The 27,921-nt window shown below is 36.4% G+C and overlaps 1 protein-coding gene across 3 annotated transcripts in view; it reads right to left on the bottom strand.

Moving 5' to 3' along the window:
* Positions 1–166: 166 nt before the first annotated feature.
* The window catches only part of SMAD5 (SMAD family member 5), a 59,458-nt gene continuing 31,703 nt past the window's right edge, over positions 167–27,921 (bottom strand). For 2 of the 3 annotated variants that reach the window (XM_060415761.1, XM_060415760.1), the window contains exons 2-6: positions 20,815–21,066; positions 16,808–16,927; positions 9,269–9,490; positions 6,697–6,953; positions 167–5,272 (exon numbers count right to left, since the gene is read on the bottom strand). In XM_060415761.1, coding sequence (XP_060271744.1) covers positions 5,129–5,272; positions 6,697–6,953; positions 9,269–9,490; positions 16,808–16,927; positions 20,815–21,066 — 995 coding nt within the window. In that variant the 3' untranslated portion in view covers positions 167–5,128. The remainder of the gene's footprint in view (positions 5,273–6,696; positions 6,954–9,268; positions 9,491–16,807; positions 16,928–20,814; positions 21,067–27,921) is intronic. The other variant, XR_006059958.1, reaches the window with a different exon arrangement.

Below are 27,921 nucleotides of genomic sequence, written 5' to 3'. Positions count from 1 at the left end.
GTGGCTCGAAAGGTTTGTATATTCATTTTCTACCACTAGGGCACAAACACAGATAACACAGCTGGTCACAGAAACTGATAACCTTATTGTTTTTAAGACTCTACTCAACGAAACATGTTAAATCAAAAGATAAGAGCCCCCCAAACAAACAAAAACACACATTAAGCAGATTTTGAGATTTATTAAAATAAAGTATTAGCAAACAATATGCAAAAACAAAGTTCTTAAAAGAGTTATGGCTTTGAAAAGCGCAATATAGGAAAACCTAATATATATTTATAAGTATCAAAATGATAACAGAATTGAAGCATGTTGCTAGAATTTCACTTTCTACAACATAAACAGAAGGGGAACAAGTACACGTAAGAAGCAGACCTATAGTGCAGCCATTGGTTTGGTCTTTATCATCCTCATACGAAGTATCTTTTTAAGAGAACACTGGCAGGATTACACATATATACCCAGTTTTCAAGATTACAATCCTACTCAATTTTAATGTAAGTGATTTTCAAAATGCAACTTTAACCAACCATGTTGAAAAGAAAAGCACTTGCCCAACTATTATCTTCAAGAGTCCCTACAGTTAAAATACTTTATGAATAAATCAAAGCAACATCATCTCCAAAGGTATTAGACTATTATAAAAGATTTCTGACTCTAACAAAAGATTTCTTCTTTATTTGGGATTGTTTGGCCTCACTGGAGTCTTGCTATAGCTAACACCAGCTAGTATTAAGACGGCACTATCTATTGATAGGGTAAAAACAAAAATCTACCTCTACACAAAAATTCAAACTTTTAAAAAACAGTATCCTCAAATAAATCCTTAAAGGACCATGGTTTACAACAATTTCAAATTTTAAGAATTTTAAGAACTGAATTATTTGGATGAGAACCAAACAAACCTTTCTCACTCTGTCATAAATAACAGAAGAATCCCGCTCTGAGACTGGATCTTTTCAACAAAACAACTCATCACTTGTTTTACAGCAATTGCTACCAGCAAATATTACAGCATAAGCTCTTATTTAAAAAAAAAGATTGATAAATTTTTGAAATTTATTTTTTTCAATTTGAAAAACTGAAAAAAATTCTCAGTTGTTTCTGTAAATCATCCAATTTTAAAGTAACACTTCAATTATAATAATTCATTTTAAAAGAGAAGTTTCTATTATGAAAAATCCAATATAACAAAGGCTTGACAAATACTCTTGCTTCTAGTAATTAGGACATGCTAAACTGTAATCCAGTGAATTGCAAAGAACTGTCCACCTTTCTGTTTAGCAGATAGAACTGTTTACGCAGAAGAAATGCCTCAGATTCTCTCCACACATGCATCTTCTATGAGAAGAAAACCTCCTCAGAGCCCCACCTGTGTTAGTGAGGGAAACACTATTCTCTGAGGGAGATAGGCATCAAGCCCAAGATTACCACCCAAGAAACGCTGTGCTAGTATCTGAGAAGATGTCCATAAACCAATACTTAGGAAAACTCCCGCCAATAAAAATCACCAAAGACTTCTAAAACCACCAGGCTATCTACTATCTTAAAAGATTCTTGCTTATCTAGCTGATGGGTATAAATGAGGACACATTCATAATTCCTACCAGAGAGATTTCATAAGAATCTATTATAATAAGATAAGGAAAAGCTCTGAGCCTCTTCAAAGTTAGTAGGTCCAAAATTTTAATCATCATTAGAAGATAAATTTAATAATTATAAAAGATGTCTTGTTCTTCAGAAAATATAAAAGATATTAATATATTTTAAGTGGGAGAGTTATAATGACCTAAAGTAACATTAAGCAAGCAACTAGAAAAAGTATAAAGAAACAGATCTAAACTGGGATATTAGATGCTCTCTGCAACAGAAGTACAACACTTAAACAGGTACTATCAAACTTGAACTTATAGTTTCTCTGTTACTGGCATGATTTCATTTTTGCATAAACTTTCTCCTTTAAAAGAACACTATGACAGGGGAATTGTTTCTTCCAGGTACTCTAAGATAATACTGAAGGTTATATAATGTGAGCCCCAGTCCTTATCTTGACAATAGACTTTAGATCTAAATACTTACTGATCATTTTCCATCCTAAAAGAATGGCTTACTCTCAAATGTTATGAAAAGTATAAAATAGCTACACCCTCTTTTCATACTGTTAGGTATAACTTACTGAACTATCTAGTAATCTTATTGTGGATTTCACCTCAGAAACCCAGCCAATTCTATTCTCACAGTTTACTTATATAACAAAGAGAATGGAAAAAATGATTTATACTCTGTTGTATATATTTGACATTTAGATCAATGTTTTCTTTAAATTTTCTCTAAAGGAAAAAAGTTCACTTCAGTAGATCAATAACATGCCTACTAGTTTATATTCCATAACTTAAGCTAGGTAATTATGTAGAGATACAGTAGTCAAACGCACCTCTTAAATTCTGCTGTTGTTTTTTTTTTCCAAGTCAGTATATTTTTGTTGCTTTAATACATTACTGAGATTAATTTTGATTCTATGCCTCTTTTTTGCATTTACCAAACTGGTTGTAGTTTTATTATTCCCAGACTCTGTCTTTTCAGTTGGCATATATTTATATGCTGTAATGCTATAAAACAAGATTATTCTGGGTGTGATGATGCTTTTATAAATTTGACTATAAACCATTCTGGAGATTAAATAAAAACTTAAAACTGTAATTTTATGAAATGGTTTCTTTCAGAGGTACTTTTCTCATTGGTAAAATTTTAGTTTTTTTTAATCTTACTGGCTAATTTTTATTTCCCATCCAGTCCTGTACTGAGCATCGTCAAGAATTACAGCATCTGCTGGACTGAATGAAGTTTTCATGTAAAACCCATGGGTGTAGAGTTAACAGCTTTTAGGAAATACAACAGGCTTATACTTTTTCATGAAACTCTTACCAGTTAATAGCTTCAGTACTGTCATTCATGAGACACAACTCCTTAGAGAAAACACAGAAAAAGCCAATTACATAAAATCTTGCTAACTCTAAAGGTTGCTACATGAATAAAAACAATTTTTAATTAACTCAGTTGAAAACATCAATAAAAATAGTTTCCATCAGTTCAGGCCCACTGATGTTGATTACATGCATATGCCAGTCACCCTAGGTGGTTTTTCTACAAATGTGTTTCAAAGATTGTGCCATGAACCTGGCTAAGTATACAATGATGTAAATAGCTCAGTTCTATCACTGACCAAATAATCCTCTTTTGTGTGGCTGACACAATTCTGGAAGACTGAGAATGCATGTCGTATAAAACTGATGTTTAAGGCTCAGGTTACTGTCAAGAGATTTTCACTTAGCAAAGGACGAGAGCTGAAACATGAATGGCACTGCATCTGAGAAAACTAAAGCCATCCACTGGCTGCACTTTATAAAAGCAGTAAATAATGTTACGGAAAATAAAAAACTGCATTCTCCTTTCCTCAAAAATGCATTTTTTTTCCTCAGAAAAGCAGAAAGGGCAAAGAAGAAAGTCTAACAAAATTAACATTTTAAAAAGAAGATTGACATGGCTCCACGTATTTTCAAGACACTGGAAAATAAGCTTCTTCTAATAGGTAAATTAGGTGATTTCCCACCCGCCCCCCCAAAGTAACATCTTTGTTCTTCATGCCATAACTAAGGGTCCACTGCACTGTTTCTTAGGAAAAGAGGTTATGAGTCCTTCCCTCAAAGCCCTTATGTATGACTGATTAAAAGAATATTTTAGAGTTTTTGTGTCTTTCCTAAGGACTGTTGAGACTAGCATCCACACAGCTGCTTAAAAAATGGAAGAGCATGCATGCTAACTGAGAGAAGAATAGTCTGTATTCTTTGATATGTGAATGTTTTCAAACCAGCTAGCTCAACAACCTCTGCTGACCGATTCATACATCAGATAGGTGGCCTCATCGTTGGGGCCAGACTGAAGAGGCTCCTATGGCTATAAGACACAGGTCCCTGCATGGGAGACTGATGTAAGTTAACAGCAATGGGATTAAGTAGATTTTCCAACATTAATATCATCCATAAAACTGCAAGGAATTAAAAAGAAACCTTAAATTGGAGCTACAGGATAACAGTCTAATAATCTAGGTTGAAAATACAACAAAAGCTAGAAAAAGCATAACTTTCTATAACTGTAATCTATAAACTGCAGTGTTTAATACAAAAGGGGTACCAAGGAAGCAAGGATGAGCACTTAAGTCCAAGTCACTAGAGTGTGTTTCACGACGGTTACACTAAAAACTGTCACCCATCAAAGTGCAAAATAAAAGATTAATGCATGTCAAAATTAGAGTTCTTGCAATATTGGCCAAAAGCAGCAAACACAGCTGAACAAGGCCATGCACGCACTGTCACTAGCTATTAAGTAGTACTCATGACAGATGTGAGTAAATGACATATAATGGAGATCTGCTGTTCGCAGTAACGTTTTTTAAAAAAGGAAAAGTTTTACAAAAGCTATACTGACTGGAGTCACAACACACTGACGACATTTAGCTGTATTAAATGTAAATTTTATGATGTCATTTAGAAAATTATCACTTGGCTTTTATTGAACACTACTTGTTAGAGCAGTGCATAGTGTTCCTTCAAATAAAAGATTTTTTATAGTTTCTTTTAAGTCCCTACCATACGCTTTTATAAAACAATGATATATACTTTTTTAAAGTTGGTGGGACTAAGAAACTGGTAAAAGCACAGTTTTGCAGAATCAAGACTAGAACGGAAGACTTTCATTGAACACCCTATTATACTGTTAAAATTCTCTATCATGTGAAGTATCACTTTTCCAAAAAAATTTCACAAATAAAAAAACTGTTGGGACAATAAGGCAAAAGTATGTTCCAGTTTAAGATCAAGGCCAGACTTCTGAGCCAGGGCACAATACTTACTCTGCACCGTTCACAACACTTCTGAGAGTTAATCACATGAACATGAATAGAAACAAATGTTGATTCATCACAAAAACAAATGTCTTGGTCACAATTGTGTAGAAAAAAAAAAAGCTGTAAAATCTGTTTTCCTTGTAAGCTCACAGTATCTGTACTGGAAGTTTCCCTAAAATTAAAACAAGTCCACTAATAATATAACTGAGAAAGAATACTTCTGCACTATGAAACAGAAGAAATGGGGTTTAGCGGGGAGCCCATCTGAGTGAGGACTTTATCTAGCCACTGAAGAGGCCCATGAAGATGAATCTCAATCCAACACGGGGTGCTGGTAACATCTTGCCGGTGATACTCTGCTCCCCAGCCCTATGAAAATGAACAGATAAAACAACAAGCCATTTTTAAAATCATTAACCAGTCTAAACCAACTTCCCCATGTGTCCAACTCTTAGCGACCCCATGGACTACAGCCCACCAGGCTCCTCCGTCCATGGGATTTTCTAGGCGAGAGTACTGGAGTGGGGTGCCATTGCCTTCTCCGAACAAAAAATAAACTCTTAACGTTAGAGATATACAGAATGTAATCTAAAAGAAAAACTCTCAAAACCAACCTTAGCATTCACCACGGAATTAAAAGCAAAACAATAGCTAAATCATCATAACAACATATAACCCCTTAATAGAAACTCTTGAGGCAAGATACACTCCAGAATTCTTTTTTCTTTTTTTTTAATTTTTAGCAAGTTAGTAATGATGCAATACCTCATAATTAAAACATTAATAATTCTGCAATGAGCTACAGTCTCTCTTTAATGGATAAATAAAACCCATATACAGCCTCATGTAAGTTCACATCAGATTTTGTCAACAAAAAAATTTTTAATTTTTAGGTGGGTTTTTTTTTTTGGAAACATCAGATAAGGCACTGTAAAACTGATCAATGCATGCAAATGAAGTTCAAGTGGAAATGATATATCATTATCCTTTAAGATGGGAAACTACTGAGATGAACTGAGCAGCACCACTTTAGCCAAAAACTCCAAAGAATAAAACAGAATGTTTTACTTTTATTTGCTGGATGTATCAAGTTCTCTGCTTTACTGCTTACAGTAGTCCTTGCCTAGGAAAATCAAGTGGGGTGTGATGAGGGCAGAGTGGGGAACTAGATTAAACATGAGAGCCACGTTTCTATAACAGGGAAGGAAAATGCCTTCAGGGCTACTTAAGCTGATGCACAAAAAGGCCTGTAACAAGCAGCAAGGAAACCCTGGGCTGTGGGACGGTGGGCCAGAAAGAAAAAATCCTACCCAGAGCATTTGACAATTACTCTTCTTTGGCTAAATCCTTAAGGAACAAGTGGATACAGCACAGGTTGCTAAAAGAGATCACTAAAATTCTTTCTAAATTTTGCTCATGAATCATCATTTGCAAGGCCAATAAAATCAGGCCAAGAGCAAATGATAAATTCAAAAAGTTCTTTCAATTTTGTAATTTCTTTCAATTTAATAACAGAGCTTAAAACATAACTGAAATTCTTTATAGACTCAGCCCCTATTCAATACCAATATCAAGCATTTTATTATAATGTCTAAATTATAAAATAAAATCACAGACCAATCATGTGGTTTAAGTTATAAAGTTAAGAATTTTCTTTAGAAACCTGTTAAATCAGGTCAGAAGTAATTACTACCTTTAACACAGACTTTAAAAAATTATAACCTACAGACATATAATACACATGTTATATGTTACAGTGACTCAAATTAAGCTACAGGTCTCAACCTACTCACCTTGACAAAACTCATTCGAATGGTACACATTTTGGTGAGCTCATATACTGCCTCAAATCCATGGTTGACAGACTGAGCCAGAAGCTGAGCAAATTCCTGATTGTTAAAAATTTTGAGGCTGCAGCTGCTGGGAATCTTACAGACAGTGGTAGGATGAAAGCCATGATGAAAGTTGCAGTTCCTACTCTGAACAAATATGCTGCTGTCACTGAGGCACTCTGCATATACCTCTCCACCAACGTAGTACAGATGAACACCTTAAAAAGACAAGAATTACAAGAGCCAACTTCACAAAGCAGTATAATAAAACTGAATAGGCTGCATGAGGTACAGACAAAATAACTACTACAGAGCAAGTCTTCAATCAGAAACTACCACTAGATGGCCTTACGTTGCTGAAGATAGTTGAGGCTAATGTCTCCCTGAATATTCATGGAAAGACTGATGCTGAAGCTGAAATTCCAATACTTTGGCCGCCTGATGTGAAGATCTGACTCATTGGAAAAGACCCTGATGTTGGGAAAGACTGAAGGCAGGAGGATAAGGAGATGACAGGGGATGAGATGGTAGGATGGCATCACCAACTCAATGGACATGAGTTTGAGCAGGCTCTAGGAGTTGGTGACAGACAGGGAAGCCTGGCTTGCTGCAGTCCATGGGGTCGCAAAGAGTCGGACACGACTGAGCGACTGAACTGAACTGAATGCCTGCCTAAATCTAAAATGATCCTCAAATAACTAAGACTTAAGCCTCAAGTTGGCAGCGTATTAGGTTATCAGTTCTCAGAGTTGTTTTTTTCCCCCTTTCCCAACAATCTTTTATCTCTATGAGAGAAACAATGGCCAAAAAAATCCCCCAAGAAGGCACCTTATGATGAATCCTTTCAAAGAAATATTTAGTGCTATCAACTATCATGAATAGTTGGTTGGCTAAAGAGTTTTGCACTCTTTTTGCCAACGGAAGGGTTTGCATCATTGAAAAAAAGAAAGCAAGCTAAGTCATATAATGTAATTTCAGGTCATAGGAAGAGTCCTTAAATGGCAGATTTATTTTACTTTCCTTTAAAAAATGTTTTTGGTATTTTTTAAAAATATATAAACAATATATGCTGCTGCTGCTGCTAAGTCGCTTCAGTCGTGTCCAATTTTGTGCGACCCTGTAGACAGCAGCCCACCAGGCTCCCCCCATCCCTGGGATTCTCCAGGCAAGAACACTGGAGTGGGTTGCCATTTCCTTCTCTAATGTATGAAAGTGAAAAGTGAAAGTGAAGTGTCCAATTCTTAGAGACCCCATGGACTGCAGCCTACCAGGCTCCTCCATTCATGGGATTTTCCAGGCAACAGTACCGGAGTGGGTTGCCGTTGCCTTCTCCAAAATAATATATGAATGTTCACTATTTAAAAGTTCAAACTATATAGCTAAAGCTCAAGCTGTTCCTAACTTTTCACTACTGCATATAGTACTAAAAAGACCATCGTAATAAATATGCGTGATTCACAGACTGGTATCAGGCTATGACATTAAAAAGTATGTTCTGTTTCTGAGCAAATACTTTCCCTGGAAAAAAGGATCCTAGAACTATATATTAGGAAAAAAAGGGTAAAATGAGTCTAGTATTTAAGAATTCACCAAGCAGATTTCTCTTAAATTATCCTACTGTAGAATGAAAAATCAATGCATAGAAGTGGGGCATTTTTACCTAAAAAATCATAGCAAGTTATTAGTTCGGTCAAAAAAGAACGGAAACTTTCTTTCCAATTTATTTTTGGACACAGTATTTTTCCGAGTCTCTTCTATAAGAAATCATATTACAATTAAAGTTAGTTAACTTTTGTTCCTAAGACCTTCTCAAGTCAAAGAAGCAAAAAGTGGAAAGTAATAAAAACAAAACTTCAAAGATAGGCAAACAGCCCTACATGGGATAGGTTTCCTCTCTGACCACTTAATGCGTGATACAATTTCACTACAGTGTGAAAAGTTCCTTGTTTGTTGTGGCAACTGTCTTAGAGGATGAATTATAAATAGAACCCTGTTACCTGAATTTAAAGGTAGGAAGAGTGGTAGTGAAGCCACTGAAGACTTAAGTCATTCAAACTGTTCTACCAGTAATCTTGCTCCTCCATCATAATGAAAATTCTTACAAGTCATCTCAACCCAAAATATTCCACAAAGATCATAATTCAAAAATTTTAATCCTTCACTAGCATTCATATATTTTACAAATATTTCTTGTGTATGTACTATGAGCCAGGCATTGTTCTAATTGCTAAAGATACTGTTATGAACAATGCGAATTTCTGTATAGCTTGTATTTCAGTTAAGAAGACTGAAAATGCAAAAAAAAAAAAAACAGAATAGTATGATTTCAGATGCTAAGCACTATGAAGAAAAAATAGGCAGGATACAGAAGAGAAGTCTGAGTGCATCTCTACTGAGCACATTCTTCTGCATCTGCAACCTGAGGGCAGGACCATGCCTTAAGTTTCTCTGTATGCCCTTACATAATGCAGGGCGCACAGCAAGCACAACAAACAACCGAACTCAACTGAACGCAGGAAAATGACAAAATTACCTTTTCCAATATGTCGCCTAGTGTTTTCAATTGTTGAATTACGATTAACATTTGACAACAATCCCAAGCAGAATCTACTTTTGTTATTCGAAGGGTCTGTGAATCCATCTACTAACACACTAGTAGAAGAGGCATGGAAAGCTTCCCCAACACGATTGTTTAATTCATAATAGACAATTGAGCACCAATGTTTGGGCTCTTCATAGGCGACAGGCTGAACATCTGTGAACAAACCAGACACAAAAACAATGTTTAATGATTACCAGGAACTCAAAATTATTTTGATGTTTCCTTTAACCCAATTCAAGCACTATATGAAAAAGAAAATTTTCAGATATTTCACTGACATCTCATTGCCTTTCTGGCTTTCAGTCTGTATCAAAAAAACAAACATCAGAAGTGCTTTTTTCTTTTCAAGATTTTTTTTGATATGGACCATTTTAAAAGTCTTTATTGCATTTGTTACAATGAAATTTTTATCGAATTTGTTGCTTCTGTTGCTTTTATGTTGTTTTTTTTTTTGGCCAGGAGGCATATGGAGTCTTAGCTCCCTGACCAGGGATCAAACCCACACTCCCTGCACTGGAAGGTGAAATCTTAACCACTGGACTGAAAGGGAATTCCCCAGAAATGCTTTGATCATAAAAGTTTTTTTTTTTTTTTTTTCAATTATACATATACAAGGATGGGCAACATCACATTTTAAGTTGCTTTTCTAGCAGAATCAAATCCAGGTTTAAATTAGAGATGACAAAAGCTCTGTTTCAACAAACTGAAAGACAACTATACCAGCATCTGTAAAATTATTTTAAACAAAAATCTGGACTGAAAAATTAATACTATTAGAAAACTAAGAATAGAGGGTAACTTCTTCAACTTGATATAAAGAACATTTACAAAAACCTTCCAGCTAATGTCATGCTTAAGGGTGAAAAACTAGAAGTTTCTATGCTAAGATCAGTAACAAAGCAAGGATGTGCTCATCACTCCCCTTCAACAGCATATTGGAAATCCCAGCTAATACAGTAAGAGAAAAGAAAAAAAAAGTTATACGGATTGAGAAGGAAGACATAAAACTGTCTTTGTTCACAAATGACAAGATTATCTATGCAAAAAATCTGAAATGACTGACAGAAAGCCTCCTAGAACTGATAAGCAATTATAGGAAAGTTGTAGGATATAAGGTTAAGATACAAAAGTCAATCACCTTCCTATACCAGCAATGAGCAAGTAGAATTTGAAATAAAATTATCATTCATCGCAGCACTCAAACAATGAAATATTTACGTAAAGAGCAAACAAACAGAACAGGTAAGATACATATGTTGAAACTATGAAATTCTAAATAAAGAATTCAAAGAAGGAACTAAATAAGTAGAAATACAGTCTATGATCATGTGCAGGAAACCTCAGTTCTTCCCACCATGACTCAAGAGTGAATGAAATCCCAATAAAAACTTCAGCAAATCATCTTGTACACTGATCCTGAAGTTTACATGGAAAGGCAAAAGACCCAGAATAGCCAACACAATACTGAACACCAAACCAAGAAGACTAACACCACCCAACCTAAAAACCGGCTATAAAACTATAGTAGACACTCTATGAAAATCATCTCAAAAAACCAGAGGAGGAAATACAGATGACCTTGAATATGGTAATGACTTTTTAGATACAATACCAAGGTATGATCTTTGAAGGAATAATTGACAAGCTAGATTTCATTAAAAATTAAAAACTTCTACTCTTTAAGACACTGTCAAGAGAATGAGAAGACAAGCCACAGAATGGGAGAATATATTTGCAAAGACACTTCTAGTAAAGAACTCAGGAGAAGGCAATGGCACCCCACTCTAGTACTCTTGCCTGGAAAATCCCATGGACAGAGGAGCCTGGTAGGCTGCAGTCCATGGGGTCGCTACTATTCGGACATGACTGAGCGACTTCACTTTCACTTTTCACTTTCATGCATTGGAGAAGGAAATGGCAACCCACTCCAGTGTTCTTGCCTGGAGACTCCCAGGGACGGGGGAGCCTGGTGGGCTGCCATCTATGGGGTTGCACAGAATCGGACATGACTGAAGTGACTTAGCAGCAGCAGTAGCAGTAGTAAAGGACTGTTACACAAATACAAAGAACTCTTAAAACTCAGTAAGAAAATGAATAAGCCAATGAGAAAAACTGGTCAAAGATATGAACAGACACCTCAGACACTGAAGAAGATATACACAAAAGCAAATAAGCATATAAAAAGATGCTCCACATTGTATGTCACCAGGGAAATGCAAATCAAAATAGCAAGGAGATACTACTGCATTAGAATTACCAAAACCAGTAGAATTGCCAAATCCAAAACACTGACAATCCCAAATGCTGGTGAATATGTGGAGCAACAGAAACTCTCATTCACTGCTGGTGAGAATGTAACATAGTACAGCCACTTTGGAAGTCAATTTGGTGACTTCTTACAAAGCAACAAACTCTTACCATACAATCCAGCAAATGTGTTCCTCACTGTTTGCCTGAAGGAGTCAAAAACTTAGGTCCACACAAAAACTGCAGAGAGATGTTTACAGAAGCTTTATTCATAATGGCCACAACTTGGAAGCAACCAAGATATCCTTCAACATGTGAATGGATAAATAAACTGTAGTATATCAGACAACCAAATATTATTCAGCGTGAAAAAAGAAATGCACTATCAAGCCATGAAAAGACATGGAGGGGAGGGACTTGGGTGCATATTACTAAGTGAAGAAGCTAATCTGAAAAGGCTACATACTATAAGGTTCCAATTACAAGACATTCTGGAAAAGGCAAAACTATAGAGACAATAAAAAGATCACTGGTTGCCAGGGGTTAGGAAAGAAGGAGAATGAGTAAGGCAGAGCACAGAGCATTTTTAAAACAGTGAAATTATTCTATATGATACTATAAATGATAGCTACATGTCATTATTCATTTGTTACAACTCAAGGAATATATAATACCAGGAATGAATCCTAATGTAAATTATACATTTGGGGTGATAATGATGTATCAATGTAGGTTCACAGATTATAATAAATGTATCCCTCTGGTGCAGGTAGTGGGGGAAGCTGTACCAGTGTAGGGGGAGAGGGTATATGGGAACTCTGTACTTTTTCACTCAAATTTGCTGTAAATCTAAAAATTAGTTTGTTTAAAAAAAAGAAAGAAAGGAAAAACACAATCAAATGAGTGTTCTTTGGGTAAAAGGTGGTATACATTTGAAGTTTTAAGTGCCAGAACACTTAAAACTATGGAAAAAGGATTGTATAAAATATAAAACATTGGCCAAACTCTTATCAGTGTTAAAAATCAACAATTCCTAACGGACACAATGGATGGAAGAGACGTGGAAGTTCTTCATCCAGCACTAGTGGAGTGTCTGTCTTGGAGCTGAAATCAGAAAGAAAAGTCATGAATTGTCAGTTTTCTTTCAAGAAAGGCAGAAATTTTTTAGAATGTCCAAGAAAAACGTTAAGAGTAAGTCACACTGACTATGTAGACACCACAAAAGAGTTGGTTGACTTTTAAAACTCAGTTTTAATTATATAACTGCAAAGAATTCAGATGAGGAGGTACAAGAAAAACAAACAATGAGGACCTATAGAGCAAAGTTCTAAGAGCTCAGATTTTACAGGAGTTTGTATAAAAGATGGAACAAGGAGGGACTCATAACCAAACACATACACAGATGAGTAGCAGGAAGTTATAACAGTGTCACGAAAGACTAGAGCCAAGATAAGCAAAACAAAAAAGACAATTTGGTTAGAATGAAAAGAAGAAAATCAAAAGGTCTGCGACTCTGCTCAAGGCAAAGGACATCTTGTTAACTGGTAATTCACAGCATTGCAATTTAACTCTAATTTCCCAAGTGAGAAGAAACTCTGGTGAAAAAAGATATCTAGGAGGGTTAGAAGACTTGAGTGCCAGGTTCTTCTAAAGGGACTCAGTTGTTTGGCTAAGAAACTATAATCCAAGAAATATTTAATATACATCACCACTAAACTGTACTCTCTGATCTCTGGAGAATCAAAAGAAGAAGCAAAATGATAAATGGGGTAAACATACTCCAAATTTTTAGAAAGAGGATGATAATACCATTTTTGGGGAATTATCCAATGCTGTATACTAAGATCATTATAAATACAGTCAAAGTCAATCAACATACTAATAACTCCTATGTAGTTATTATCTCTTTATTTTACAAATGGAAAAATTTAGGCTTAGATATATTTAAAAAGCCACCCTAAGCTGCAAAAGCAAATAAGTAGAGATGCAGGAATTCAAATCCAGAAATTTATGTTCTCAGACAGTTTGCTCTAAATGAAGGTAGATACTATGAATATTAAGCAAATTAGTATGACAGAATTGCTAGATAAATTCTTTTTTTTTTCTTATAAATTCTAATCTTAAAAAAGCCAAGGTACTATTTAAACATTAACAAGATTATCAGGGGGCCTGAAATTTATTCTTAGGAATGCGGGGCTTATGGGACATACAGTCATCCCATATCATCACAAACACTATAAAATAAATACAAGGACATCATTCTTTCAAGAAACTAAAGTGCCAATACCTTACTTCATGCAAACTTGTGACAAATTAAGAAGTTTAAGTTCTCAAAACAAAATGACTTTAAAAACCGCAATTGAGATACCACTTCATACCCATTAGGATACTATTATCAAAAGAAAAAAGAAAATAACAAATGTTGGCAAAAATATGGAGAAATTGGAAATCCACTGCAATGCTGGTGAAAATGTAATGGTGCAACCACTGTGGAAAACAGTTTGGCAGTTCCTCAAAAAAGCTAAACAGAATTACCATAAAATCTAGCAATTCTACTCCCAGGTATATAATACCCAATGAATTAAAAAACAGAGACTCAAACAGAAACCTGTATACCAATGTTTTCAGCAGTATTATTCAGAATAGCCAAAAGGTGTAAACAAACCAAATGTCCATGAATTGATAAATGGATAAACAAAATGTGGTATGTGCTTACAACAGAATACTCCTCAGCCTTAAAAAGGAATGAAATTCTAATACATGCTACAACCTGGATAAACCTTAAAAACATTATGCTCAGTGAAATAAGCTAGATACAAAGGGACAAACATTACATGATTCCACTCAGATGCAGTGGCTAGAATAAGCAAATTCAGAAGACAGGTGGCTCAGTGGTAAAGAATCTGCCTGTCAATGCAGGCAACTGTAGTTTTTAGTTAAGAAATGTAAGTCTTTCTCATCAGTTTATTGGGATACAAGTGGCATCAGCACTGTGTAAGTTTAAGGTTCACAGCACAATGATCTGCCACACATACATCATGAAATGGTTATCACGCAAGTTTAATGAACCTCATCAACTCACGCACGTGCGCTCAGTCGTGTCTGACTCTCTGCGACCGCAGAGACTGTAGCCCACCAGGCTCCCCTGTCCATGGGACTGCCCAGGCAAAAACAGTGGAGTGGGTTGACATTTCCTTTTCCAGGGAATCTTCCTGACCCAGGGATCAAACCTGTGGTCTCCTGCGTCTCCTGCACTGGCAGGCAGATTCTCTATCACTGAGCCACCTGGGAGATCCTCCATCATCAACTCATATAGACACAAAATTAAAGAAGCAGGAAAAAATACATTTTCCTTGTGATGAGACCTCTTAGGATTTACTCTCTTTACAACTTCATATATAACACACAGAAGTGTTAATGACATTTATCATGTTGTACATTATGTCCCTCATACTTGTTTATCTTACAGCTGGAAGTCTGTGCCTTTTGACAGCCTTCATCCAGTCAATTTTATTTTAACTATCAATGAAGAATCCAAACACAAAATTTTTAAAAAATTCCACTCACTGAGGAATAAATTTAAAAAGAAAATCAGTGAAAGACTTATACTGAAGTTGAAGGTCTAAACAAACGGAGAATAGAGAGTACAATCCATGTCCGTGTACTAGAAGATGATGGCATATCTCCCTATATTGATTTAAAGGTTCAAAGTGACTTCTATCAAAATCCAAGGAGGAATTTTTTTGAGGGGGACAGAAATTGAAAAGCTGATACTAAAATGATATGGAAATATGCAAAGAATGTAGAATTGCTAAACAATTTTCAAAAAGAACAAAATTGGAGGACTAACACTTCTTGTTTTCAAAACTTACTATAAAACTTTAGTAATCAAGACTTTAAGGAAAAGATAAACAAATCAATAAACAAAATTTAGCATCCTGAAATAAATCCTTACATTCATAGTCAACTGATTCGTAAAAAAGAAGTCACCATGACACTCTTATTAACAAATAGTGCTAGAGCCAACTCGGTATCTACTTGAACAAAGATGACTTTAGACCATAACCATACAAAAAACTTAAAATGAATCACAGACCTAAATGCAAGAGCTAAAGAACTGCTAGGAGAAAACACAGAAGAATATTTTTTATGACCCTGGGACAGACAAAGGATTTTTAGATGCAACACCAAAAGCATAATCCAGGAAAAAAAACTGATAATTTCATCAAAATGAAAAATTTTTGTGCTTCAGAGGACACCATTAATAAAATGAAAAGACAATCCACAGACTGAGAGAAAATATTTGCAAATCATATGTCTGATAAAGGACTTGGGTCCGAATATACAGAACTCTTACAACTCAATAATAAACAAATCAATTTTGAAAAAAAGGCAAAAGATTTAAATAAACCAAAGAAGATGTATGAATGGCTAGGTACATTAAAAATGTTCAAAATCATTCCTCAGTAGGGAAATGCAAATTAAAACAAGAAGACACCACTTTATACCCAACAGAATAACTACAATCAAAAAGATAAACAATAACAAGTGTCAGGAGGGTATGGAGAAACCAGCACGCTCATATGGTACTGGTAAAATGGTACTACCATTTATAGCTGTTTGGCTGTTTCTCTTAAATACTTAAATTTACCATATGACTCAGAAAAATAAAAACAAAGGCTTAGTATTTGCAAACATTCATTACAGCATTGTTCATGCTAGCAAAAAACTACAAACAATTCAAATGTTTATCAACTGATAAATGGGTAAACCAAATGTGGTATATCCATACAATGAAATCCTATTCAGCAATGAAAAAGAATAAACAAACTATTGCTACATGGTACAAAATTGATGAATCTTGAAGACTACACATTCTGTGATTCTATTTATATGAAATGAGAGAAGGCAAATCCACAGTACAGAAAACAGATTAGAAGGTTTCTGGAGCTGGGGGTATGAGAGGATAGATTGCAAACACACATATAGGATATTTTTAAAGCATTGTAAAACTGTTCTAAAACTAGAACATGGTAGAATTCTACATGGTAATGGTGTAAAATTTTACACATTTTAAAAAAATCATTGAATCATATACTTAAAATGGATACATTCATGGTATATAAACTATAACTCAATAAAGCTGGCTTCTAAAAGTGACTGAGAAGTTTTTTTTTTTTTTTTAAAGAGCAAAAACAACAAAATAAGCATTGTACTTCTTACCTCTGCTGGATATACTGGGCATAATCTGAGGAATCATATTATTGCTTGTATCCATGGGCTGGGAATTATCTTGACCCATCTGATCGTCTGGTGGCATATAGGCAGGAGGAGGAGTATCAGCTAACAGGAAGAAAATAAGACAAGTTAGAATCCCAAAAGAATAGTTAGAATCTTCATCTCGCTGAAAGTTAGATCTAAATGCATCAGAAAGTTCTTAAAAATTCCCAGTAGGATTCATTACGGAACATCACACACAAAAATGCAGGATGCTACCTCAGGGCAAGGCAACAGGAGAAAAGACAGCATACCCCTTAGCCACCAGAAACCTACTACAAGTCCACGTGAATTTGGTCCAATCCGCATAGTAATATCACTGCTAAAATTCACTACGATAGAATTTAAGGTCAAGAATTTTGCTTTCATTTGCTTAGAATTACACGCTCAGAGAAACTGCAACTACTGTATCAATCTGAAGGCCAGAGATTATCCTCGTTCAGGTATCTACAGAGACATTCTTAAATTGCCAAGATCATCACACACTGTATTGTTATTTAAAACTGGAAGATAAAACCATGCTCTTTCAAAATTTGCCAACAACACTAACAGCAGCTATCTAATTCTTTTGCGATGTCTTACAATGGCATTATGTCCTATGGCTCTAAGGAAACAAAAAATGGCTCTAAGGAAACAAAATGAACTACAAAATCTTTTGAGTTAAAACATTTCTGGCTGCAAACCTTTACAAAAGCTATAGCTATACTTCTTTGTCTCAGTAACTATAAATACTGAACATATATCTGAATATATAACTTGTTTTTCACCTCAAGGTTTGTACAAGAGGTATTCTGAGACAGAGCTACCAATCAATCAGCACTGACTGTAGTACAAAGGATGAAAATTAGTTTTTGAAAAGACACCTAACAGCAAGTTAAACAGTTGGAACTCAAATCCTTTTCAAAAAACAAACCTTCATCAATTGGTATTTCACTGCAATAGAGAAATCACTAAGTATATATTTACATATGATTGCCTGCAAAGTAGGCATTCCAATATTTCTAATGATTTAACCACACAAGACCATGCATGCCATTAATAAAATTTAGCCACTTTAAAAATCTGCTTATGATCCTTCTCCAGGCAAATCAGTGTATCAGTTATCTAATTAAAGATTACTGGAGTTCATTTTAACCTATCAAAGTATAAAATGATTTGACAAGCAATGTAGCAAAGTTAAAAAAGCACAGACTTCAGAGTCAGAGAAACCTGGGCCTGAACCCCCCATTTATTAGCTATGTGACCTTAAGTAAGGTACTTAAACTCTTGGGGTTAATACCAGTTTCATCTTCCATCTGTAAAATAAGAATAATATCTATCTCACATGGCTGTTCTGAAGATTAAATTTAATGTGATATCTTTCATCACAGTATTAGTTATATAAAAGGCACTTGATAAATGGTATGGCACCCCACTCCAGCACTCTTGCCTGGAAAATCCCATGGACGGAGGAGCCTGGTAGGCTGAAGTCCATGGGGTCGCTAAGAGTCGGATACGACTGAGCATCTTCACTTTCACTTTTCACTTTCATGCACTGGAGAAGGAAATGGCAACCCACTCCAGTGTTCTCGCCTGGAGAATCCCAGGGACGGGGGTTGAGGGGGGCCTCATGGGCTGCCATCTACGGGGTCACACAGAGTCAGACACGACTGAAGTGACTTAGCAGCAGCGGTAAAAACTTTATGAAAATATTTAACTTACGTCAAATATAGCTACTTCCTTTGTTGCTTTGACAAAACTTAATTGTAATGCCTAGTGGTACACCTAGATTTAGTCATTTGGCCCAATATACGGCCAACTGATATCTAACAACACTTTGTTTCCTGATTATCTACTTTCCTTTACATTCATCAGACAGAGCCATTTTCTGTCTTTCTGTTTTTGATACATTTTTACTACATTCTGGCCTTTACTGTATATAGGACTCCTCTCTATGAAATCATTCAAGTTAGCACCATTTGGCTTCAAACTCTCAATCTGCACCGGCAACCATTTAACACATAGGTGTATCTCCATAGTTAGCAGTAAATGTATTTATGTGTTGCTGTAAGTCCATCTATTTATTTAACAAATATTTACTGGAGGATCTACTGCATATTAGACTCTGACGTAGGTACTGGTGATGTTAACAATAAACAAAAGATGCTATGAAAGTTTACAGACAAGTTGGGAGGGGGAAGAGGCAGATTATAAGTAAAGACAAAATGTACTACACTGGATTGTAATACATGCCATAGAGAAAGATCAAGTAATGAGATAGGGAAGGTGGGCTGAAGGAGTGAGTGCAACTTTCAAATTTTATCTACCGTAATGTTACTGTTCTTAAAGGGTAATCGCCAATCTCCCCCAAATTGTGTTTGTTTTTTTAAAAACTTCCATTTATGTAAACTAAAAAAAAATAAAAACAGTTCACCCACTTTCCTCAACTGCTTTTTCACCACCTCTGGCAACCAGGGGTGGCTGTCCTCTGTATCTATGAGCCTAGTTGTTTTTTTAAGTCCACGTATATAAGAGAGATCATAACGGTATTTGTCTTTCTCAGTCTTATTTCACTTAGCATAAAGCTGTCAAGACTCATCCATGTTGTCACAGATGGCAAGATCTCATTCTTTTTTATGGCTGGATAATATCTGTGTGTGTGTGTATTTATCATATCTTCTTTATCCATAAATTAACACTATAAATAAAGTCACAATAAACATGAGAGCAGTGATACCTTCCTGAGTCACTGCTTTTGTTTTCTTTGGATAAACATCCAAAAGTAGAATTGCAGAAGCATATGGTAGTTCTATTTTTTATTTTTTGAGGAAATTCTATACTGTTTTTAAAACTGGCCACACTAATTTTCATCCCAACAGTGCACAAGAATTCCCTTTCCTCCAAATCCTCACCGACACTTGTTATTTCCACCTTTCTGATAAACAGTCACTGTAATAAGGGTAAGGTAATATCTCACTGTGGTTTTGACCTGCATTTCCCTGACAATTAGTGATGTCTAGAGCATCTTTTCATGTATCTATTGGCCAACAGTATGTCTTCTTTGGATAAGTATCTATTCAGATCTTAATAGACTTTTTTTTTTTTTTTTGCCACTGTGTCATATGAGTTCTTCCTATAAATTTTGGATATTAGCCCCTTATCAGATACATCATTTGCAAAAATTTTCTTTCATTCAGTAGGCCGCCCTTTAATTTTACTGATGGCTTCCCTTGCTGTGCAGAAGTGCGTTAGTCTGATACAGTTTCACCTGTTTATTTTTGCTTTTGTTGCTTTTGCTTTTAGTGTCAGATTAAAATAATCATCAGTGAGACCTAGGTTAAGGAGCTTACTACACATATTTTCTTCTAGGAGTTTTATGATTTGAGGTCTTACATTAAACTCTTATCTACTTTGAGTTAATTTTTGTGTGTGGTGTAAGACAATGGTCCAATTTCATCCTTTTGCATGTGTCTGTCCAGTTTTACCAGCATATTTATAGAAGACACTGTCCTTCCCCCTTGTACATTCATGGCTCCTCTGTTGTGAATTAATTGACAATTTCCGCATGAGTTTATTTCTCGATACTCTGTTCCATGATCTATATGTTTGCTTGTATGCCAATATTATATGATTTTTATTATTACAGCTTTGTAATACAGTTCGAAATCAGGGAGTATGATGCCTTCAGCTTTGCCCTTCTTTCTGAAAACTGCTTCGGCTATTCCAGGTCTTTTGTGGTTCCATACACATTTTAGGACTATTGTATTTTGTGAAAAATATATCTACTTGAATTTTTAAACATACAGCTCTTGGCAAAATAAAATTCAAAACTTCTGGAAATCAAACAATTACCAAAGAGTAGTCAAAAATAGTTAGTTCTTGACATATTAACAGCTGACCCAGAGGATCAGCAGTATTAGAACAAATGCTAATTCTCAGGAGTTATTTTTTGTATCAATAAAATAAATTCTTACCTGGGAGCTGAAATGGACTTCCTGGTCCAGAACTTGCTGGGGAGCTGGGATATGTGCTGCTAGCAGGGGAAGGGGGGTAGGGACTATTTGGAGACAAGGGAAAAGGAGTGCTGTTGGGCTGATGGAAAGAATCCGGGAACGTTGCATTTTGCGGCATGTGCGGCTCATTGTGGCTTAAGTTTCTAAACTGAACCAGAAGGCTGTGTTGTGGATTGAATTCATTATGACGAGGCACTAACACTGGAGGTAAGACTGAAAGACAAAAATCAAAAGTGACCTGTGAGCAATGACTAAAACAACTCATACACATGAAGGGACAGATAAGAAAGGATTGAGGGAAGATGGTAAACCTACTGAAACAATTTACTTTTAGAAGGGCTGCTTTGTTAGAACCCTGAATCTGTATTTACATAATTAAAGCAAAAATTCTCTAAGCATTCAGCCTATATAAAATACTCCAGAAGACAGAATACCCAAGCAGAGATGAGAATCGTGGTAAGCATATTTAAGAGCAACCATAATTACAGCAAAGGGAATAAAGCCAATGTTTTACAAAAACTATAATTGGTATATAACCCTAACCCTTTAAAAACTATGAATCACCATGTTGTACACCTGAAACTTAATATGTCAATGATACAAAAGAACAACAACAAAAAAAAAGGTAAATATGTCCTCATCTCCTTAGATGTTACTGCTGTTGGTCTTGCTTTATCTATATGAAACAGGAACACATCCTAAACCATGTGGGCCAAAGCATCATCCCTTAGTCTGCAGTCCAGATAGCTGTTTCTGTGACAGTCCTACTTCTCTGCATGTTCGCTCTTTACCATCCAAGACTGTAATTTTCATAAGGTGTTCATATGAATCTGAAATAAAATAGTGGGCTAATATAACTTTAAAATTTTTAATTAAAAAATAGATGAAAACAACCATAATACAGAGAATTTAATGCACTGAGAGTTCAATATAGGTAAGCATTCTCAACTAGCAAGGAGTCAAACAAAATACTGTGGAAAAGACAACATCTGATTGGACCTTAAAGAACGGGAAGCATTTCACATGAAGTGCTAGGGGTGGAGTGTGCCAAGAGTGTAGAGGAGGAGCTGGAAAGATATAAGAAAGGACAGTCAGAGGGCTAAGCACGAAGCTGGGAGGTAAGACTAGAGAATAAAGTTGAAAGCAGGCATGCATAGGTCCTGAAAGCCTCCATGTTTCCAATTTTGAACATTTCTTCTTTCTTTCGCTTTACCATCTGAGCCACCAGGGAAGCCACTGTTGCTGCTGCTAAGTCGCTTCAGTCGTGTCCGACTCTGTGTGACCCCATAGACGGGAGCCCACCAGGCTCCCCCGTCCCTGGGATTCTCCAGGCAAGAACACTGGAGTGGGTTGCCATTTCCTTCTCCAATGCATGAAAGTGAAAAGTGAAAGGGAAGTTTCTCAGTCATGTCTGACTCTTAGCGACCTCATGGACTGCAGCCTACCAGGCTCCTCCGTCCATGGGATTTGCCAGGCAAGAATACTGGAGTGGGGGGCCATTGCCTTCTCCAAGGGAAGCCACTGCTGCTGCTGCTGCTAAGTCGCTTCAGTCGTGTCTGACTCGGTGCGACCCCACAGACAGAAGCCCATCAGGCTCCTCTGTCCCTGGGACTCTCCAGGCAAGAATACTGGAGTGGGTTGCCATTTCCTTCTCCAATGCATGAAAGTGAAAAGTGAAAGTGAAGTCACTCAGTCGTGCCCGACTCTTAGCGACCCCATGGACTGGAGCCCACCAGGCTCCTCCGTCCATGGGATCTTCCAGGCAAGAGTACTGGAGTGGGGTGCCATTGTCTTCTCCGAGGGAAGCCACTAGCAAGGTCCAAATAGTATGTAAAGTGAAGTGAAAGTCACTCAGTGTGTCCAAATCTTTGCAACCCCATGGGAGTCCATGGAATTCTCCAGGCCAGAATACTGGAGTGGGTAACCTTTCCCTTCTCCAGGGGATCTTCCCAGCCCAGGGATCGAACCCAGGTCTCCCACATTGCGGGCAGAGCCTTTACTAGCTGAGCCACAAGGGAAGCCCGTATTTTATGTTCTTCAGTAAAGTTTCCCCAACTGAAAACAGTAACAATTCCTAGATAGAAGTCTTCCACTCAAAATTATTTTTCCTAAACAACTTTAACAAAAATATACAGAAGCATAAACAGTTTTAAACTGGGCTTTAACAGATCCACTTTATTCAAACATTCAATTTCTCTAAAAACTCAAGTGATCAATAACATCTGATCACCTTTCCCAAGAAGAAACTGAAAAATCTGATTTCTCTAAACTAACTGAAAAATCTGATTTCTCTAAACTTAAGGTACTAACTCATCTCTTTCATAATTTTTTTGTATTTGTCAGTGTAATTTCACTTTCAAAAATTTCCCTTTGACTCTAACATCTAATCAGAGTGAAACAGTGAAACATTTAGTGAAATGTTTAATGAAACATTTAGTTTCACTAAACTTGTTTAGTGAAAGTCGCTCAGTCATGTCTGACTCCTTGAGACCCTATACAGTCCATGGAATTCTCCAAGCCAGAATACTGGAGTGGGTAGCCTTTCCCTTCTCCAGGGGATCTTCCCAAGTCAGCAGTGACAAAATTAAACTGTTTTCAAATGAACTAGGTTGTATCTCTCCTTCCTGAAGTAGGGATGAACCTAAGCAATCAGAAGCTCTGTAATTTGTATTTTTATCTCTTTTCATTTTACTGAATTAGTACTGTGACTATGCAGTTAACATCTGATTATGACTGCTTTTTTCTGTTTATTAGTAACTGCTGTTTTCCTTACAAAATGATGGGCAGCTGCCACTGGACAGAAGGACATAAGACACCGAGAATGTCTATGTTCAGCTCTCTAGCAATCTGAAAGACTTAAGTGAAATAACTATTTAGGAATTCAATCCAGTAAGGATTTTTTTGAGACAGAACTAAAATCACGAATTTCTCTTTAACTTGTATATTATCTATACATGTACTTTTTAAAATAATTATTTTCATTCAAAATAATACACTGATAGTTTAAAAAGATAGATGCTATGAGAGATTATAAACAAAAAGAACAATTTCTAAGCCTCCTCCCAAACTGCTTCCAGAAACAACAAATTTAAACTTATCCATTTCCTCTAAAATTCACTTTGTGCCTACTAAATAATAATGCTTACACTGCTGTCACTGTTTTGTCAAGACATTATCTGTAGACTTATTTTTATGGCAAATGAAGTAGATTCCTTAAATCATTCTATTCCCCATTCTCTTCCTAATAAAGTTACACAAAAATTTGGTTAATTCAATATCCTGTGTTTATGATAGTTTATATATTATATAAATTACATAAATACAATTTATTGCTGAGCCAAATTTGTATTATACTTTTTTCTTGAACAATTTTTTAAAAAAATTATTGCCTTGGTCCTTCATTTGCTTAATCTCAAGTTTGTATCACTAATTTCCCAAAGTCCAACAAATCTAATAAATTTCTACCAATACTATTTTCCAGGTGCCACATATAAAGAATCTATTTATTTAGTTTTCTCCCCTGGATGGATCCTCCACCGTTTGCTATTTAAGTCCCCTACAAATTCAAGGTCTTTAGACTTCCTCTTCTTTTCTCTCCAGTTGGATTCCATTTCCTGGACCTCATTCTCTATTCATTTACTAAAGAAGGATGTAAGGAAGATAAATTTTGAGTCCTTGCTTATATGAAAGTAACCTGTCTTATGTTTATCTACAGACAAATTACAGAATAACCTTTTTCTCTCTGAATGTACAGGGCACTGTATTTTTTTCTAGAATCCAAAACTGCATTGAAAAATCCAGTATTCTCATTTCCAGTCTTTTCTGTGTGCCCTATCTTTTTTACTCTGGGAGCTCTCAAAATCTTCTTATCCATGATACGCTCAAATTTCACGAATGGGTCTTTTTTCTGTCTCTTTTGCTGGTTACTCAGTCATTGGGCCCATTCAATTTTCAGTTCTGGGAATTGTTGCAATAGTATTTCTTTAATAATTTTCTCTTTCTCATTATCTCCAATGCTTCAAGAATTATTATTTTATAGGAATATTTAATTTGAAACTTATTTTGAGCCAGATAATGTTTTATCTAAGCACTTTTCATCCATTAACTCATCTAATTCTCATAACTAACCTGTATTATTATTCCCATTTTACAGATGAGGAAACAAAGTCACAGACAGGTTAATTTCCCTTTGGTCATTTTTGATAATACTGATGAAGTTAGTATCCAAATCCAGAGAATCTGGTTCAAGAAAGTAATCTTAACCACTGGACAACACTATTAAATACTGAATCGCCTAGCTTGGCTCTCTATTTTGCTTTTATCACTTTCCAACTATTTTCTACTCTTTTTTTCCAACTTTGCAATACTTTCTGGCTCCACTACATATAAGTTGTTTTTTAGTCACTACATTATGTCTGACTCTTTCTGTGACCCCATGCACTATATAGCCTGTCAGGCTCCTCTGTTCATGGAATTTCCTAGGCAAAAATACTTAAGTGGGTTGCCATTTCCCTCTCCAGGGGATCTTCCCAACCCAGGGATTGAACCTATGTTTCCTGAATTGGCAGGCAGATTCTTTACCACTGAGCCATCAGGGAAGCCCCTTTTATAAGCTACTTTTCTATTAATTTTTGGTTTCCTTATCTGTAACTTACTGGTAAACTTAAAAGTATCATAAAATGTTCACACCATTTTCAAACCCCATGAAGGAATAACCTCATAGGATTACAAAACTGTCTAGTCCTTGTCATTGTTCAGTCACTAAGTCATCTCTCAAGTTTTGAGTCACTATGGACCTCAGTATGCCAGGCTCCTCTGCCCTCCACTATCTCCCGGAGTTCGCTCAAATTCAAGTCCATTGAGCTGGTGATGCTATCTAACCATCTCATCTTCTGCTACCCTCTTCTCCTTCTGCCTTCAATCTTTCCCAGCATCAGGGTCTTTTCAAATGAGCCAGCTCTTTGCAGCAAGGGGCCAAAGTACTGGAGCTTCAGCTTCAGTCCTTTCAATGAATATTCAGGGTTGATTTCCTTTGGGATTGACTGGTTTGATCTCCTTGCAGTCCAAGGTACTCTCAAGGGTCTTCTCCAGCACCACAGTTTCAAAACATCAATTCTTTGGCATTCAGCCTTCTTTATGGTCCAACTCTCATATCCATACACGACTACTGAAAAAACCATAGTTTTGACTATACGGACCTTTGTAGGCAAAGTGATGTCTCTGCTTTTTAATATGCTGTCTAGGTTGGTCATAGCTTTCCTCCCAAGGAGCAAGCATCTTTTAATTTCACGGCTACAGTCATCATTTGTGGTGATTATGGAACCCAAGAAAATAAAATTTGTCACTGTTTCCATTTTTTCCCCTTCTACTGGCCATGAAGCGATGGGACCAGATGCCATGATCTTAGTTTTTTTTTAATGTTGAGTTTTAAGCCAGCTTTTTAGTCTCCTCTTTCACCCTCATCAACAGGCTCGTTAGTTCTTCTTTGCTTTCTGCCATTAGAATGATATTATCTGCATATCTGAAGTGTTGATATTTCTCCCAGCAATCTTGATTCTAGCTTGTGATTCATCCAGCCGGCATTTCGCATGATGTACTCTGCAGAGAAGTTAAATAAGCAGGGTGATAATATATAGCCTTGTCATACTCCTTTCCGAATTTGGAACCAGTTCATTGTTGCATGTCTGGTTCTAACTGTTCTTGACCTGCATATAGGTTTTTAAGGAGACAGGTAAGGTGTTCTGGTACTTCCATCTCTAAAATTTTCAAGTTTGCTGTGATCCACACAGTCAAAGGCTTTAGCAGAGTCAATGAAGCCAAAGTAGATGTTTTTCTGGAATTCCCTTGCTTTCTCCATGATTCAACAAATGTTGGCAATTTGCTCTCTGGTTCCTCTGCCTCTTTGAAACCCAGCTTGTACATCTGAAGTTCTCTGTTCACATACCACTGAAGCCTAGTTCAGTCGCTCAGTCGTGTCCAACTCTTTGCAACCCCATGGACTGTAGCCTGCCAGGCTCCTCCGTCCATGGGATTTTCCAGGCAAGAATACTGGAGTGGGTTGCCATTTCCTTCTCCAACTGAAGCCTAACTTGATGGATTTTGAGCATAACCTTACTAACATGTGAAATGAGCAAAACAGTCTAGTAGCTGGAACATTCTTTGGCAGTGTCTTTGGGACTGGAATGAAAACTGACCTTTTCCAGCCCTGTCCCACTGCTGAGTTTTCCAAATGTGCTGACACACTGAGTGCAGCACTTCACCAGCATCATCTTTCAGGATTTTAAATAGCTCAGTTGGAACTCCACCACCTCCAGTAGTTTTGTTCATAGTTCATGGTTCCTAATGCCCACTCAGCTTCACACTCCAGGATGTCTGGCTCTAGGTGAATGATCTCACCATTGTGGTTATCCAGGCCATTAAGACCTTTTTTGTATGGTTCTTCATGTATTTTTACCTCTTCTTAATCTCTTTTGCTTCTGTTAGGTCCTTACCGTTTCTGTCCTCTATCATGCACATCCTTGCACAAAATGTTTCCTTGATAGCTCCAATTTTCTTGAAGAGATCTCTAGTCTTTCCCATTCTACTGTCTTCCTCTATTTCTTGGCATTGTTCATTTAAGAAGGCCTTCTGTCTCTCTTTGCTATTCTCTGGAACTCTGCATTCAGTTGGGTATATCTTTCCCTTTCTCCCTTGCCTTTTGCTTTCCTTTTTTACTCAGTTGTTTGTAAAATCTCCTCAGAAAACGACTTTGCCTTTTGCATTTTTTCTTTGGAATGGTTTTGGTCACTGCCTCCTGCACGACGTCATAAACTTCCATCCACAGTTCTGCAGGCACTCTGTCTACCAGATCTAATCCCTTACATCTCTTCATCGTTTTCACTGAATAATCATGAGGGATCTGATCTAGGTCATACCTGAATAGCCTAGTGGTTTTCTCTATTTTCTTCAATTTAAGCCTACATTTTCAATAAGAAGTTCATGATCTGAGCCACAGTCAGTTCCAGGCCTTATTTTAGCTGAGTATGTATAGAGTTTCTTCATCTTTGACTACAAAGAATATAATCAATC

The sequence above is a fragment of the Ovis aries genome, chromosome 5 (genome assembly GCF_016772045.2).
Source record: "Ovis aries strain OAR_USU_Benz2616 breed Rambouillet chromosome 5, ARS-UI_Ramb_v3.0, whole genome shotgun sequence".
Classification (NCBI taxonomy): Eukaryota; Metazoa; Chordata; class Mammalia; order Artiodactyla; family Bovidae; genus Ovis; species Ovis aries.
The sequence above is the reverse complement of the archived record's forward strand: the minus strand, read 5'-3'. Positions and strand labels throughout refer to the sequence as shown.